The sequence below is a fragment of the Cryptosporidium andersoni genome, assembly GCF_001865355.1.
Source record: "Cryptosporidium andersoni isolate 30847 chromosome Unknown contig_61, whole genome shotgun sequence".
Classification (NCBI taxonomy): Eukaryota; Apicomplexa; class Conoidasida; order Eucoccidiorida; family Cryptosporidiidae; genus Cryptosporidium; species Cryptosporidium andersoni.
Genome location: NW_027122858.1, coordinates 48,765 through 63,669, shown reverse-complemented (window position 1 = coordinate 63,669; position 14,905 = coordinate 48,765). Strand labels below are relative to the sequence as shown.

The 14,905-nt window shown below is 26.9% G+C and overlaps 10 protein-coding genes across 10 annotated transcripts; 6 read left to right on the top strand and 4 right to left on the bottom strand.

Moving 5' to 3' along the window:
• Positions 1-938: 938 nt before the first annotated feature.
• On the top strand, positions 939-2,924 carry cand_002500 (uncharacterized protein; the record flags this gene model as incomplete). The annotated part of the gene is made up of 1 exon (XM_067210498.1): positions 939-2,924. The coding sequence occupies one exon, from the start codon at positions 939-941 to the stop codon at positions 2,922-2,924; it is 1,986 nt and encodes a 661-aa protein (XP_067067765.1).
• Positions 2,925-3,136: 212 nt separating this feature from the next.
• cand_002490 (uncharacterized protein) lies at positions 3,137-3,562 on the top strand (the record flags this gene model as incomplete). The annotated part of the gene is made up of 3 exons (XM_067210497.1): positions 3,137-3,201; positions 3,292-3,386; positions 3,468-3,562. The coding sequence occupies 3 exons, from the start codon at positions 3,137-3,139 to the stop codon at positions 3,560-3,562; spliced, it is 255 nt and encodes an 84-aa protein (XP_067067764.1).
• A 359-nt stretch (positions 3,563-3,921) lies between these two features.
• On the bottom strand, positions 3,922-4,227 carry cand_002480 (uncharacterized protein; the record flags this gene model as incomplete). Its single annotated transcript, XM_067210496.1, has 1 exon — positions 3,922-4,227. One exon carries the CDS (start codon positions 4,225-4,227, stop codon positions 3,922-3,924), a length of 306 nt encoding a protein of 101 aa, XP_067067763.1.
• Positions 4,228-4,830: 603 nt separating this feature from the next.
• Positions 4,831-5,479, top strand: cand_002470 (uncharacterized protein; the record flags this gene model as incomplete). Its single annotated transcript, XM_067210495.1, has 2 exons — positions 4,831-5,055; positions 5,186-5,479. 2 exons carry the CDS (start codon positions 4,831-4,833, stop codon positions 5,477-5,479), a joined length of 519 nt encoding a protein of 172 aa, XP_067067762.1.
• A 252-nt stretch (positions 5,480-5,731) lies between these two features.
• cand_002460 (uncharacterized protein) lies at positions 5,732-7,687 on the top strand (the record flags this gene model as incomplete). Its single annotated transcript, XM_067210494.1, has 1 exon — positions 5,732-7,687. One exon carries the CDS (start codon positions 5,732-5,734, stop codon positions 7,685-7,687), a length of 1,956 nt encoding a protein of 651 aa, XP_067067761.1.
• Positions 7,688-7,726: 39 nt separating this feature from the next.
• Positions 7,727-8,745, bottom strand: cand_002450 (uncharacterized protein; the record flags this gene model as incomplete). The annotated part of the gene is made up of 6 exons (XM_067210493.1): positions 7,727-7,780; positions 7,848-7,890; positions 7,958-8,043; positions 8,111-8,269; positions 8,343-8,459; positions 8,599-8,745. 6 exons carry the CDS (start codon positions 8,743-8,745, stop codon positions 7,727-7,729), a joined length of 606 nt encoding a protein of 201 aa, XP_067067760.1.
• Positions 8,746-9,256: 511 nt separating this feature from the next.
• On the top strand, positions 9,257-9,775 carry cand_002440 (peptidyl-prolyl cis-trans isomerase; the record flags this gene model as incomplete). The annotated part of the gene is made up of 1 exon (XM_067210492.1): positions 9,257-9,775. One exon carries the CDS (start codon positions 9,257-9,259, stop codon positions 9,773-9,775), a length of 519 nt encoding a protein of 172 aa, XP_067067759.1.
• A 386-nt stretch (positions 9,776-10,161) lies between these two features.
• cand_002430 (uncharacterized protein) lies at positions 10,162-11,106 on the bottom strand (the record flags this gene model as incomplete). Its single annotated transcript, XM_067210491.1, has 1 exon — positions 10,162-11,106. The coding sequence occupies one exon, from the start codon at positions 11,104-11,106 to the stop codon at positions 10,162-10,164; it is 945 nt and encodes a 314-aa protein (XP_067067758.1).
• A 465-nt stretch (positions 11,107-11,571) lies between these two features.
• Positions 11,572-12,282, bottom strand: cand_002420 (mitochondrial import inner membrane translocase subunit TIM17; the record flags this gene model as incomplete). Its single annotated transcript, XM_067210490.1, has 1 exon — positions 11,572-12,282. One exon carries the CDS (start codon positions 12,280-12,282, stop codon positions 11,572-11,574), a length of 711 nt encoding a protein of 236 aa, XP_067067757.1.
• A 948-nt stretch (positions 12,283-13,230) lies between these two features.
• cand_002410 (uncharacterized protein) lies at positions 13,231-14,367 on the top strand (the record flags this gene model as incomplete). Its single annotated transcript, XM_067210489.1, has 1 exon — positions 13,231-14,367. The coding sequence occupies one exon, from the start codon at positions 13,231-13,233 to the stop codon at positions 14,365-14,367; it is 1,137 nt and encodes a 378-aa protein (XP_067067756.1).
• Positions 14,368-14,905: the final 538 nt, after the last annotated feature.

Sequence of the window (14,905 nt, the reverse complement as noted above, 5' to 3'; positions counted from 1 at the left end):
CACTTTTTTTTTTTTTTTTTGGTGCCAAAAAAAGTTAGGGAAACTTCTTTATATTACTGGTAGAAAAAAAAACAATTTTCGATATACATCTTTATCTAATCTATCTAGTATAAACATGTCGGACTTTGAGATAAATTTAAATATTATATTATTACATATTAAACTAATGTTAAACCTTCATATCTTTATAAATATTTACTTTTTAGTCATTGTAATAGCTTAAAGTAAATACCAGGAAGTTTATATTCTACTTCTTACTTTAGTTAAATTAATCATTATTAATTATATATTAGTTTCATTTTTTTTTATTGTAGTTATATTAACCTACACAGAACTTCAACTTTACAAGCTGTATCACCACCTATAGATAGATTATATAAATTATTAATACTTTTACTATATACCAAAAATATTATGAATATTAATATAAGTCATTTTATTATAGTTATAATTTTAATATTTCGTGAATTGACCTTTTATATGATTAAACAAAGCTCATACCGATGTATGCATGACTGCATGCAATTTTTCTCTGTTGTATACAAGAATATCTTATTTTAATTTTTTTAATATCATTTTAAAACTCGAAGTTCTATATATCTTAGGAAAATGTTGACATAAAGATAAACTATTGCAACGAAAATAGTGGTATTAGATTAATTGGAAATGTAAATTCCAGTATTGATGATTTAGTAAAGTACTAAGCACTGTGTATTTATTTATTAAATAATTATTAATACAATATATTATCTAAAATATTGATTTAAATTTGGTAGCAGTGTATCTATTATATAACTTTGATACATTGATCCATTGTATTGTTATTTGCGGGCTTATTATTTTATATCATTTACTTTGTCAAATCCTGACCGGGAGGCCCATATTGCTATTAACTTATGAAGAGAGTAATACAAATACCTTAAAATAAAATAAAGGAAATGGGTGGTGGTGGTAAAAAATTCAATACTAAAAAGAAAGGAATTACTAATATGCAGTTAGGTAGGGCTTTATGTAACTCATCAAGAAATAGAGAGCTTAACTTTAAGGGTGATCATTTATTAAATGTGATATGTGATAATTACAATGAATTGAATCATAAAAGTATTGTAGAAGTGTCTTCTCTGGATGAATATCTATCTACATCACTCAAAGCTCAAGAAAATTATGATCGAGGATATATTCAAATATTGACAAGTTTACCAAATAACCCAAAAAATAATACACTATTAAAGAGAGACAAAAATTGTAATACTTTAGCAGATGAATCAGTTCCACAATTATCTATACCACGCCGTCCATTATTACTTGTAGGTCCAAGTTGTTCTATTAAAACTATACCATTAAAAGAGGAGTTAGAGAAAGCGGAAAAGAATGCATTTTTATATTGGAGAAAAGGTATTGCTGAGAAAGAGGAAAAATTTGGTTTTTGTGTAACTCCCTTTGAGAAAAATCTAGAATTTTGGAGACAGCTTTGGAGAACTATAGAGAAAAGTCATGTAATAGTAGAAATTGTTGATGGTAGAGATCCATTATTTTTCAGGAATAAAGATTTAGAATTATATATAAAAGAAATAGATCCATTTAAACAAATAGTTCTATTGATCAATAAAGCTGACTTTTTAAGTATAGAATTAAGACAAGAATGGTTGAAATATTTTAAATTAAATGTACCAAGTATCAGGGTATTTTTTTTTTCAGCCCTAAATGAAATAAATAATAGAGAAACAGATAAAAATATATCTTCTACAATGTATGCTCAGGTTACTAATAATCTTATTAATGAACCTAAAGAATATGATATTTTTACTACTCTACAGCTATTACAAAAATTACAAGCTATTGCAATGAGTACTTTTGAAAAGTGTAAAATGCGATATGAGAACTGTATTTCTTATAAAATTTATAACAATAAACCTAATGTAGAATATAGCAAGAATTGTTTTATTGAAAGTAGTGATTATGAAATGAAAAATCATGAATTAAGTAGTACAAGTAGTAGAGAAGATAGTAGTGATCAATCAAGTTTACATGATAGTCGTAATTATGATGGAATAGAGGAAGATTTGGGAGAAGTTTTGTCATTAAATAATTTCTTTGATAAAGAATTAGTATATAAAAATAAAAAGTTGGATCCACTATATCCAGGTAATACTCCAACTATTGGAATGATTGGATTTCCTAATGTAGGTAAATCTTCAGTTGTAAATGCACTATTTGGTCATCATCAATTATCAATCAGTCAAACTCCAGGAAAAACTAGACACATACAAACATTAAAAATACAATTAAATAATATGTTGGATAAAGTAACAGAAAATATTTCAATAGATGAATTAAAATATAATATTAAACTTGGTTACTTGACACTATGTGATTGCCCTGGATTAGTAATGCCATCATTTGTAAGTACTAAAGAACATTTATTAATCAATGGTGTAACTTCATTAGATCATTATAAAGGAAATTTTCTTAATGCAATACAAATATTATGTGATAGAATTCCTAATAAATTGTATGATCTTTATTTTGGAGAAACTTTTGATATATCAAGACATTTAGATTCAAAATCATTCTTAACTAAATTATGTGAATCAAGGCATCTATATCAACAGGGAAAAGGAGGTATTGCAGATTGGAATAAAGCTGGTAGAATGGTATTAAGGGATTATTGGTCTGGAAAACTATTATTTTGTAAGTGGCCACCAACATCAAAAAACATTTATAATAATGACAATGATGATCTAAAAATAAATAGGTCAATCCAAGATCAGTTTACAATATCTGATAGTGATTCTAATAATAATGATATTGATTTACTTGCATATAATATAGTGAATAATGAAATTAAAAAAAATAAGACAAAAAGGCAAGTAAGAATGGATATTAAGCGTTCTCAGAAGGGTAAACTTCAATGTAAATATTGATTGAGAAACAAGACTTTATATACATATAATTCTATTGTATTATATTTTTTGATATAAAATCTTGTTTTATCATTATAGAAAAAAAAAAAAGAAAAAAAAGGCAATATATTACGACATAAAGACAAGTTTTACCGCTTGTAAAAAAGTATAGATAATAGCTTGTTTGAAAGTATCAAATCAAAACATTAAAAAAAAGAAAGAAAAAAAAGAAGATGTGGTCCAATAAGGCTGCATCATTCTTATCTTGTTCAACTGAATTAGCCAGAATCTTGCGGCAGTAAGTCAAGTCTTCTTAAAAACTATGAAATAAGATTACTGATATGGTTTCAATATTTCCAAATCTTAAATTTAATTGTGATCTTAATAGATGCTTAAAAGAACCATATAGAAGCAAAGCTATAAAGAGATCTAGTCTGGAAGTATATCAATCCAATTTCTTAAATGGTACTATTATATCAAGAGGTAAAGTATATTTCCTATCAATTTATTAAGGAAATTAGATTTTCAATAAAAATTTATTCCCTAAAATCTCCAATCCTTTAGAATTGCAAAATATCTTAGAAGATGCAATAGGAAATCCTAATATACGAGTGACTTCAAAACAACATATAGAAAGTGATGATAAACTGGTTAATTAGTCAAGTTAATATTGAGATCATTTCTATAATTCCTCCATCACTACTTTCAACAAATAACAATACTAAGTGAACTTTGAATTTGAGATGAGAAATAATATTGAAGAACAAATACCATTATATATAAAATGATAAATAAATTTAAACAAGAAAAAAAAAAAAAAAGTTATATCCCTTACTTCCTATTTTGAGAAATAGCTCTAGCAATTACTTAATACAGTCATCTAAATTCAATAGAATTATTAATTTCTTCTTAAAGAGGAAAAAAAAATTATGAATGGTATTCATCATTATTTACAAAGTTTCCTAACCCCTTAACTTCATATTTATATACTCAATCTTAAAGTTCAGATATAAAATTATTATAATATATCACTATCATCATTTATACTTCTCATAGGTGTTGTAACTAATTTATTTCTGTATGACTTGTATAAAATCCAGAATATAAATTGTGCAGTATATACACCACTAACAATAAGGCAGGTATATGCTCCTTCAGAATATTTCTTTGCACCAATTGGTAAACCCTCAACTATAAGAATAGATCGCAACATTAGAGCACCAAATATTAATAGAAATACGGATCCTATTGCAGATGTATATAAACAAATAGATCCAACAGAATCAATTTTGTTTGTACAATTTCTGCTATCTTGACTACTCATATCTTAAACTTATATACCTTCTTATATATTGTATATTATATATATTATTAAATATAAAGTTGTCTATTGTTTATTTTACTTCTTACTTTGTTTCGAGTTATTTCTATTATAATATTATATTTAGGAACCACTAGTGGTAAACTTCCCTCTTCTATTAGATAATAAGGCGCCATATATTAAGAGGACTATACTTAATATTTATAATGCAAGCCTGCAAATCTAGACGGCTATAAAAGTTAGACATAATATTATTGATGATAATAGGAGGGGAGAAAAGAAATAATATTAGACTAAGTATAGATTTTATAGAAATTTTCATGATGTCTCAAATTGCGGTATTTTATCTAATAAATGTAAATAATTAATAAAAATAAAGATGCATGTACTTAACATTATCTAACCATACTAGAATTTGTCAGAATAATTATAAATTGGCTTTTAGAATAAATATATAATTTATAATTATAATTTTACATCTAGAAAGGTAGAGTTCTATTTGAAGATAAAGGAGATTATAAATATTAGAAAGGTTACCTTTGGTTAATATCACATAAAAGATAATATGCACGAAAAAAGTACAGAATCTATAATCTTAGTATGAAGATGAAACTAAATTGTAATAATGAAAACACATCCAATGAATTTTGTATTCACACACCCGTTATAACTTGCTGGAGTAATCAATTAGATAAAATTAAGACCATATGTCTTAAATATATACCAGATTGTAAAGAACTAGAAGATGAATTATCAGAAATACAAAAACAATGTCTAACTGAAATTAAAGGTATACTTTTAGTTAATTATAAAAATATGAAGTCACCAATAGTAAGTTTGAATATTAAAATATTAGATATTTATAGAATAAATATTAGATTATTTGATATAAATTTGAATAATGAAATTCTATTAATTAAAGATAATAATATAAAATATTTTGTTTTATTTTTTTTTCTAGGAGAATTCTAATAAATTAGAAAGACTTACAAATGAAAATGAGATTTTAGTTAATCAGTTAAGGCAACTTAGCCAAGATCTTATGGAAAAAACTGAGTTAATTCAAATAAAATCTCAAGAACTAGAAAATATACAGAAAGATATTAAAAAGATAGATTTAGAATTAACAGTAACAAGGATACAACAGAATATTGATAAAGATAAATATGAAGAAAGGATTTGTAAGTTTGAAAATCAAATAGATATTTTATCAAAAAAGCTTGAAATAGCTAAATCCATTTTAAGTAAATTATAAATAGAAAATAAAGTTCGATTTAAATGACTTAGAATAGGTAATAAATTTTCCTTTTCTTTTCTTATTTCTTTCTTTATAATATATTACTAATCTAAAAATATCTTTAAATTTTAAAGTATTAGATCCATTTTTACCGCCAAAACTTAATATATTTCTTAAGATATTGGTAAGGAAGATAAACCTATCCTATTAAAGTTAAGAAGGATTGGGTATATAAACTAGAATTCAATATGAAATAACATTTTATAAGAAATGATAGGTCAGCTATTAAATGTTGCAAAGAAAAGTTTAACTTATGTAATTGGTAAACGTGGAGATTTGGTTTTGGTGAAAGATATACATAAGAACAGAATAAAAAATGAAATAGAACAGCTTAGATCTAATCAATGTCCCCTAAGTAATTGTGAAATTATTGGATATAATGGACAAGGATCATTAAATTGTCATTATCATGTACATAAAGTAATAATGGATGATGCACAAAATACATCTATACGTAATCACTGGATATTAATTGATATATCAATAGTATTAGAAAAAGTGGGGAGATTTCAAGATAATAGGGTTAATGTAGAGATTTTATTATATAAAGATTTTCCTTTTAGTCCTCCTGATATAATTTTCCCGAAAACATTTTGTTTTCCAAGTTTAAGTGATGGTAGAAGTTACATATCTGATATATTACATTATGAATGGTCTCCTAGTATTACTTTATTATCATTAATTAATAAGATTCAGGATTTTTTATTAGATTATCATTCATATACTGAATGCATTGGATATAGTGATATATATATTGGTAGTTATAGAAGTGTTTTATGTTTTAATTATCAATGTACAGATTCAGTTATATATCCAATTTATGGTTTCCAATTAGACATAAACCCTGAAACTTATAAGAACTATATATCTAAAAAGATTCAGAAACTTAATATTAGTATTTGTAAAAAATCAACTTTGAGAATAACTGATACATTATATAATTCTTTTCTCCCAATACCATTAAATAAATATGGGATTATAAGACAATCATCTACATGGCAATTAGATGAATCAAGTTTAATTGTAGACTTAGTATTTAGTAGAACAAACATAATGATATGTGATTCTACATTAACAATTGTAGAATCAGGTATTAATAATATTACTAATCGTTCTGCAAGTTCTTCTTATTCAGAGTCTACATCTCTGCAAGGTTCTGTAATACTTTGGATGTATATATCAGCTATAACACATATAATAGATCATACTGGGAAATTACTTTGGGGATATCATGGTACAGTACCACAATTGATCAATGATAAAATTAGTAATTCATTATTAGAAGGTTGTTGTATACTAGTAATAAGTTATGATCCAAGTTTTGATAAATCTGCAATTACACTTTTTAAATCTAATGAAATTATTCAAATTCCTAAGATGAATACAAATCCTACTATTTTACAATTGAGACTCCACAATAATAAGAGCGAACATGAACAAAATTGTTGTTTATCCTTTATGAATGCAATTATAACTAAGATATCTAAGCTTGGGAATAATTTCCCAAATATTTATAATTCAAATTGGGATACAGATTTTCAAATTGAATATTTAACAAATCTTGTTAAGACATATGAATCATGTATATTAGATAGTAATATCATAGATAAGAATTCAAGTCATATGTTACCATGTATTATATATAGATGGCTGGTATTAAGTTCGAAGTTAGTTGAACTTTTGGCCCATTTAGAAGAAGATCAAGATAATAATAAGAATGAAATAGAGGAATTAGTTACACAAGAACATAAAGATAATGGGGAAACAATTGAATTATTGAAATCTCAACAATTAGTAAGTAGAATGCAACAAATTTTAGTAAATCCAATTGTAAAGAATATACTAAATAAAGTTTCTAAAAATAATATCACTGTAATAGATAAATATAACCAAGAAGATATGAGATATAATCAAAAAAGTGAAGATGATATTAAACAAATAGATGATGGGATAAGTATAAAATATTCAGATGAATATAAATATAATGAAGATATTAAAAATAACGATATTAAAAATAATGATATTAAAGATGACAATAAATCTAATAATTATACCTTAAATAACTCAATATATAGTGAAAATTTTACTGATGAACAATTAAATATAATCGATAATCAATTAAATACAATTGATAGGGATCATTCTGAAGATTCTTATTCAACATAGTTTAATTTTATAAATAATACATGATATTTTCTTTATATTTTATATCTTCTTATTTACAATGTTGAATAACAATATTAATCTTTCAAATAAAATCTTTAAAAATTTGAATAATTTTCAAATAGGAGTATTAGCATTATCTATATTGGATTTATAAACTTACTTTTGCTCTATTATCAGTTATATCTTGCTTTAACTTTAAATATCTACGTAATTTTCATTAATTTGGGTATTTATCTAAATATATAGAAATAAGGGGATAATTGAACTTACCTTAAATTATCTTGATTCTCTTGTTTAATTTTATCCCTACATGTATTAAATGAATTGAATAATTCAATACAAACTTTTTCTCTCTTCTATTATTAATTAAAGAAAGTTCATTTTAAGATTAATATATAAATAATAAGATCTTATAAAACTTACATGTCTTAACATATTTGAATTTGATTTTAAGCATCGTAAATATAGTCCACCAGATATTCTACAAGGATGATCAATTTTTGTTGAATTTCTAAATATATCTAAATATATATCCACTTTCTTTTGTTTTGCTGCATTACTAAGGGAATCTTCTAATTCAGGCTAAACATAATTGGTAATAGTTTAAGTAAGAGATCAAATTTACTACATTTATAATTTAACTGTTAAATCATACCTTTTTATTAACTAGGTCATCCCACAATATTTTGTATTTTAATGGTAAATTTGGATTATTTATCGATATCCCTGTGTAATTATGGTGATTAAGTAAAATCTTAATTGCTAAGTTTCTCTATATTTGATAATGAAGGAAATATTGAAATAAAGAGGCAAGTATTACAGAAATATTTAATGAAGTTTAAAATGATATCAAATTAAGAATATAAATTACAAGTACTAAGAAATTAAGTGTATAGAATATAAAACATTACCTCCATATTAAATCTTCTTGTTAAGAACCAGTCTTTTAGTTCACTTTCAATTGACTTAATCTCAAATTTAGCTTGTTCATATTGTATTTCAGGAAGTAATGTACTATCTTCACCAGAATTATATGGTGTACTATCCAAATTCTTCATGATGATTTACTTTGTTTACAATATATATTACAAATAGTGGATTTTGGGGTACATGAAGTTAAAAAGTGTCACAGATACCACCCTCATTTATCGCGCCTAATAATTTAAGTGATCATATTTATTAAAACTAAAGTTATTTTTTTGAGTAATATATAATTCAATTAAGACCTTTATTTAACCCCTTATTGGATTTTATATAAAATAATATTGTTAATATATTATTAATACCTTTATTAATTGAAACACTATTAATCTTCCAAGGTATAATTATCAAATCATTGCAACATCCTACCCTAACTTATAATAATAAGCGCCAAAAACGGTATCGACATACTGCTTCCCCCCCTCTTTTAGGGTTGAAAATATATATTACAACTATAAAAGCGCAAATACTTAATGTCTACATTGCTACACAGCGGATAAACAAAACGACTCATCGTAATTATCATTCTACTTGATTGTTTGTAATTTCAGAGCCTCAACTACTTTTCTGTCTTGTAACTTCCAAATAATGTCAAACCCAATTGTATTTCTTGATGTCTCAATTAGTCAATCTCCTGCAGGCCGTATAAAGATAGAACTATTTGCTGATAAAGTCCCCTTGACTGCAGAAAACTTCCGTGCTCTCTGCACTGGTGAGAAAGGGCTTGGACAGTTAGGAAAACCACTTTCATACAAGGGGTCATCTTTTCATCGTATCATCCCTCAATTTATGATTCAAGGTGGTGACTTCACACATGGTAATGGTACTGGTGGTGAGTCAATTTATGGTCCTAAATTCCGTGATGAGAATTTTATTCTTCATCATGACCAACCATTTTTATTGTCAATGGCTAACGCTGGTCCAAATACAAATGGGTCCCAATTCTTCATTACAACTGTTCCATGTAGTTGGTTAGATGGTAAACATGTAGTTTTTGGTAAAGTTATTGAGGGCCAGGATGTAGTTAAGGAGATTGAGAAGTATGGCTCACAAAATGGAAAACCAAGTAAAAGCATCATAATAACTGATTCAGGAATGGTCCAATAGATTTCCTTTCTTTTTTCCTTTTTTTTTCTTCGCCTCTTTAATTGATTGAATATTTGATTTTTATCCAACTTTAGTCTGTACTTAATTTGTTTTTATTGAACTACTTCATTGTTAGGATTTTTTATTAATTACCTTCGTTAATATCTAGTAAACTCTACAATTACACAATTTAAAATTAGTACACTATTATTCTAACTATATATATTGTGGTTTTATAGTAGTAATGTACTTTAATATACTAAATTCCATGGTATGTCTAATCTTCATCCCAGTTGTATAGGTGCTTATCAAATAATGTTATCTACCTGTTGATATGTTAGGGATTCAAGAAGAAAAAAAAAATAGAAAATAACTAGATTTACAATCAGATAATATAAAGATCAGCTCTATTCATTCTGAAATGATAATATCATATGAATCAAATCAGACTTCCTTGTTCTATTGCTAAATTCCAAATGAAACTCTGTACATATGTCTTTAAGTTCTGCAACCTTCATTGCATTTAATATATTTTCATTATATTGTGGAATCTTCGCAATTTTTGCAATTTTACTTGCCTTTTTGGGCTTAGCTGATGTACATTTATCCAATGTCTTCAATTCTGGAACATCTTCAATGTTAGGACTTGCAGCTTCTGCAGCTCTAACAACACGCCCACGTAATGTCGGGGGTCTTAATCTTCCCAAATTAGTTTTACATAATATCTCACCAAGTGGATTATTACTTTTTGAAACTACTGAGTCCTTTATTTTGTCAATATTTTCAGTTAAATCATCTGTTTCCGGGCGTTTCAAACGACCTCTTTTCTTTATTGTTGTTTCCTCTTCCTCGTTGATACCTTTACTATCATCAGAGCGTCGTTTACGATTCCTTAAAGCCTGAATAGTGCTCATCTCAACATTTGTTTTCAATGATACTTGATTCCTTAAATCTTGCAATTTATTATGAGCATCAGCTAGTTGTTTAATCAAATCCTCCTTTTCTCTTATAATTTTATTTAATTCCTTCTCATACTTTTTCTCTTGCTTTAAAGATATATCAATAAGTTTCTCAAGTTCAAATAATCTACCTTCTTTAGATTCTAAATCACATTCTCTTTTACTCAATACTTCCGTTAATCTTGCAATTTCTTCTTGTAATTCCTCTTCAGACCTAATTTCAAGCTCTAATTGAGACTCTAATTCACTATTCCTATGTTTAATAATATCAACATATATATCAAAAACCTCTCTCTCATTATGAAGAATCTTCTCAGTAGAATCTTGTATAGATTCTATGCCATTTTTAATACAACCAGTAAATGGGTGGTAAGTACATATGAAATCTGTCATCTAAAAATGTCAAATATAGTGTTCAGTTTATCCAGATAAATATTTCTTTTCTCTAATTAATTAATGCACTAATATTTTTTTTCTCTCTTAATTCCCACACAATCATCTTTTTTTAAGCTAGAAAAAGCATAAAGGATCACCATTTTAAAAAAAAAAAAAAAAATCCACAAATACCCCCGCCTCTATGTAGCGCTTTTTTGTACAAAGGCGCTCAAATCCATTTTAGTGGGAAATATTCCATGTAATTAATCCCCAATAAATAAAATGACATTAATTATATTTAAATTATAACCATTATAATTCTCCTAATAAAACAATTTTCAGAATTATATATTTAAAAAGAATCACTTAATTGTTAAAAAAAAAAAAAAAAGAAAATACATTTTATTTAACTTATTTTCCTGATTAGATCCTTCAAGTTTAGTCTTCATATATAGAGATCTACAAATTAGCCATATATGGAAATTAACCAAACCATCTTTTCTTTCTTATAGTAGATGTAGCTGCAGGTGTAGATCCACCATATTCGCCTACGAATGTTGAAATTGAAGATTTATTTGTATTTAAATTAGAAACATTGTCCACTTGATCAAGTGATATCTCGGATTCTTGGAGGGTCGATATATCATCACTATAATTTGAATTTGATAATAAAATATTGTCATTTATTTGTGATCTCTTTAAAATATTAAATTGGTTTTTATCTTTTTCCTTCAATCTTTTTATTTCAGCTTCATAATCACGAAATTGTTGTCTAGGAGTTTGCATAGTCTTCCTGCTTAACCCTATAGAAACTACTTCAATAATAGCAAGTAAAACACCACCTACAAAAGCACTACGTGTTGCAGGACGCCAACCTCCTCTTAAAGCTAGTAGACCACCCGTAGCAGCACCTGCAAAAATTGCATTCCAATGATCTTCTCGTTGCCTAAGTGCAGTTATACTACAGTCAAAACAAGAAAATGTACCACCCCATACTGCAAAACTACTACCTATTATTGGAGCTCTTAAGGAACCAGCCGATAATCCAGATGAAAATATCTCACCTCTAGGAGCATTTCTAGCACCATGAAGGAAATTCCATAAAAAACCACCAACACATCCCATTCCAAAAGCACCTCCTAGATCTTCTACTATTCTGTCAGGACATGGATCACGAGAAAGATCACGGCTCATCTGTAATTAGTAGCTAAGTAATATTTATAGCTAATGTCTATAAGAAAAAATTAATATAAAATAATATAAACAAACATAATCTACAAAATTCTAACTCAGTATCAGCGGGTACCAAGTAGTAGTATACTGTTTTATCCTTGGATCTTATAAAAACTACTAGTTTTTTCATTTTTAGATATATTTAACAAAATTAGCCATATGTAATAATATATAGTCTAGTGTTTTTATTATATAAAACAGGTTTTTTCTTATTAATTAAAAAATTTATTTATCCTTAAGATAATTAAATATAAATAATTCTTCAATATTATCTATATATCCTCTTATTAACATTACAAAATAGTTTATTTAATTAATAAATCAACTTTATATCTATATAAAGTATTTAAAATAGCCTTCTTTACTTATTTTTTTTGTTTGTCATCTTCTACTATTTATTTTGGAAGGTTATCTCCTCTAAAAGGATCGATAGCTCAGTGGTAGAGCAGGCGACTGCAGATCGTCTGGTCCCTGGTTCAAATCCGGGTCGGTCCTCTCTTTTTACACTAGATAACTTAAATATTGACGGGCCCGACATATTACCGCCCATTTGTAGACATGACGTATATGTAGAGACATTAAAAAGCATGTTTCTTTATACGTATAAATAAAAAGGCCAGGTTATGTGTGTTGATGATGCAAAAGAAAAGATAATATCAGCATGATCGTGTGAGTATACAATTTAAAAGCTAATAAAAGTGCCAAGATTACTTTTCTTTTTTGTGTTTGATTTTCTATATAAATTTAATATTAGATACTAATTACCAAAGAAAAAATCTTGGAATACATAGATCATTTAAACAAGAATAAACCAAGCTATAAAAGATTACAAAAAATATTTAGTAACTAGGTTGCTATTTAAATACAAATTTATATATTATTTCCTTATTATAAAAATTTGGAATATAAATGAATCCTAATCCAGCATCTGGAGATGAAGAAGGTTCAGCACCTTCACATAATGTTCACCAATACCCAAGTGAACCAGATATTCATACAATGGCTTCTATTAAAGCAACGCTTTCAAAAAAAGCAGAAGAATTAGTTAAAGCTGGTCAACCTTATGTAATGACAAGTTTAGGACCAATTCCATTACCAGATAATGTTAGAAATCAAATTCCTGAAAAATTTGTAGCTGCTCCAGTATTAGAAGAACGTGAAGTTATTGTTGCCAGAAGAGAAGTACAGGAAAGAATTATTGAAGTACCACAAATTCAATATGAACATAAATTTGTAGAAGTTCCTCAAAAAGTCGTTGTAGAAAAAATTATTCCTGTACCAAAAGATGTTGTAAGAGAAGTTGAAATTCCTAGATACACAGCAACTGTTGAAGAAAAAGTTATTGAAGTACCACAAGGTATTAAATTTGTTGAAGTTCCAGTAGAAGTTCCAATTGCTTATCCACCAAGAATTGTCCCTGTACCAAAACCACAAATTGTTGAGAGAATTGTTGAATTATCACGTCCAGTTATTGAAGAAAGATTACTTGAAATACCTCAAAAAGTATATCGACAGGTACCATATTACAAGGATGTAGAGGTTCCATTTGTAGTTCCTAGATATGTTGAGAAATTGGTTGAAGTTCCATTTCATCCTGGAATGTTATTAGAGGATTTGAATCAACCATTTCCAGTTCCTCAATCTAATCCATTTATTGGTTCAGCTCCACCAAGTGCTCCTTTATTATCAATGCCTCCACCTATGTATGTTCAAGAAGAAACTGATGAATCTGCTTCAGATGGTTTACCTTCTCATCCAGCAATACCACCATATCATATGTTACCACAACCTCAACCAGGTGTTATTCCACAAATGATTCCCTTAGCAAATCCTTATGCAGCCTTCCCATTACCTCCAGGTGTAGTTATGCCTCAACATATGCTTCATGCTGGTAATACTGCTTACATTCCAGGTAAAACACCTATACCTTTTAATGCCCCCTCTCAATCATCTCAACATTTATTACAAGGTGCTCAAATTGTTCACCCATTACCACAAATGCCCCAACAATTTAATCATTATCCTCCAAATCATCTACAACAATAAAGTCTTATCATAATAAAGAGATCAACTGAAATAGATTAAGCTAGCAGAGTACATTGCAACTTATTGGTATATATACAAAATTTCTATTCACCTTTTTATTTTAGATTTTTAGAATAAGTCTCTATCTTTTTCATATGTTAAGTTTTGTTTTAAATATACAATTAAGGATAATGCTGGGATATAATATAATGAATATAATGTCAAATAATATCCATTCACTCTTCATTTCTTATTTTCTATTATTTATATTATTTGAAATCTAGTGATTCTAATATTAATTTTAGAATTATTCATGTCTTTTAGATTATATCTATAAGTTAATAGAAAAATGAAAAATAATGTTACATATTAAATTATAAAGGTCCTTATAATTTTACTGATTATTTTATTACTAATTTACAATATTACTTGGATTACTTATTCACATGTCTCAGTAATTACTAAATGTTAGATTAGGCGCTAAAATTTTGCACTTTTTTTGGTACCCAAACTGTCATTTGTTACTGTACATTTTTTTTGTTAAATTTTTTATATAAAG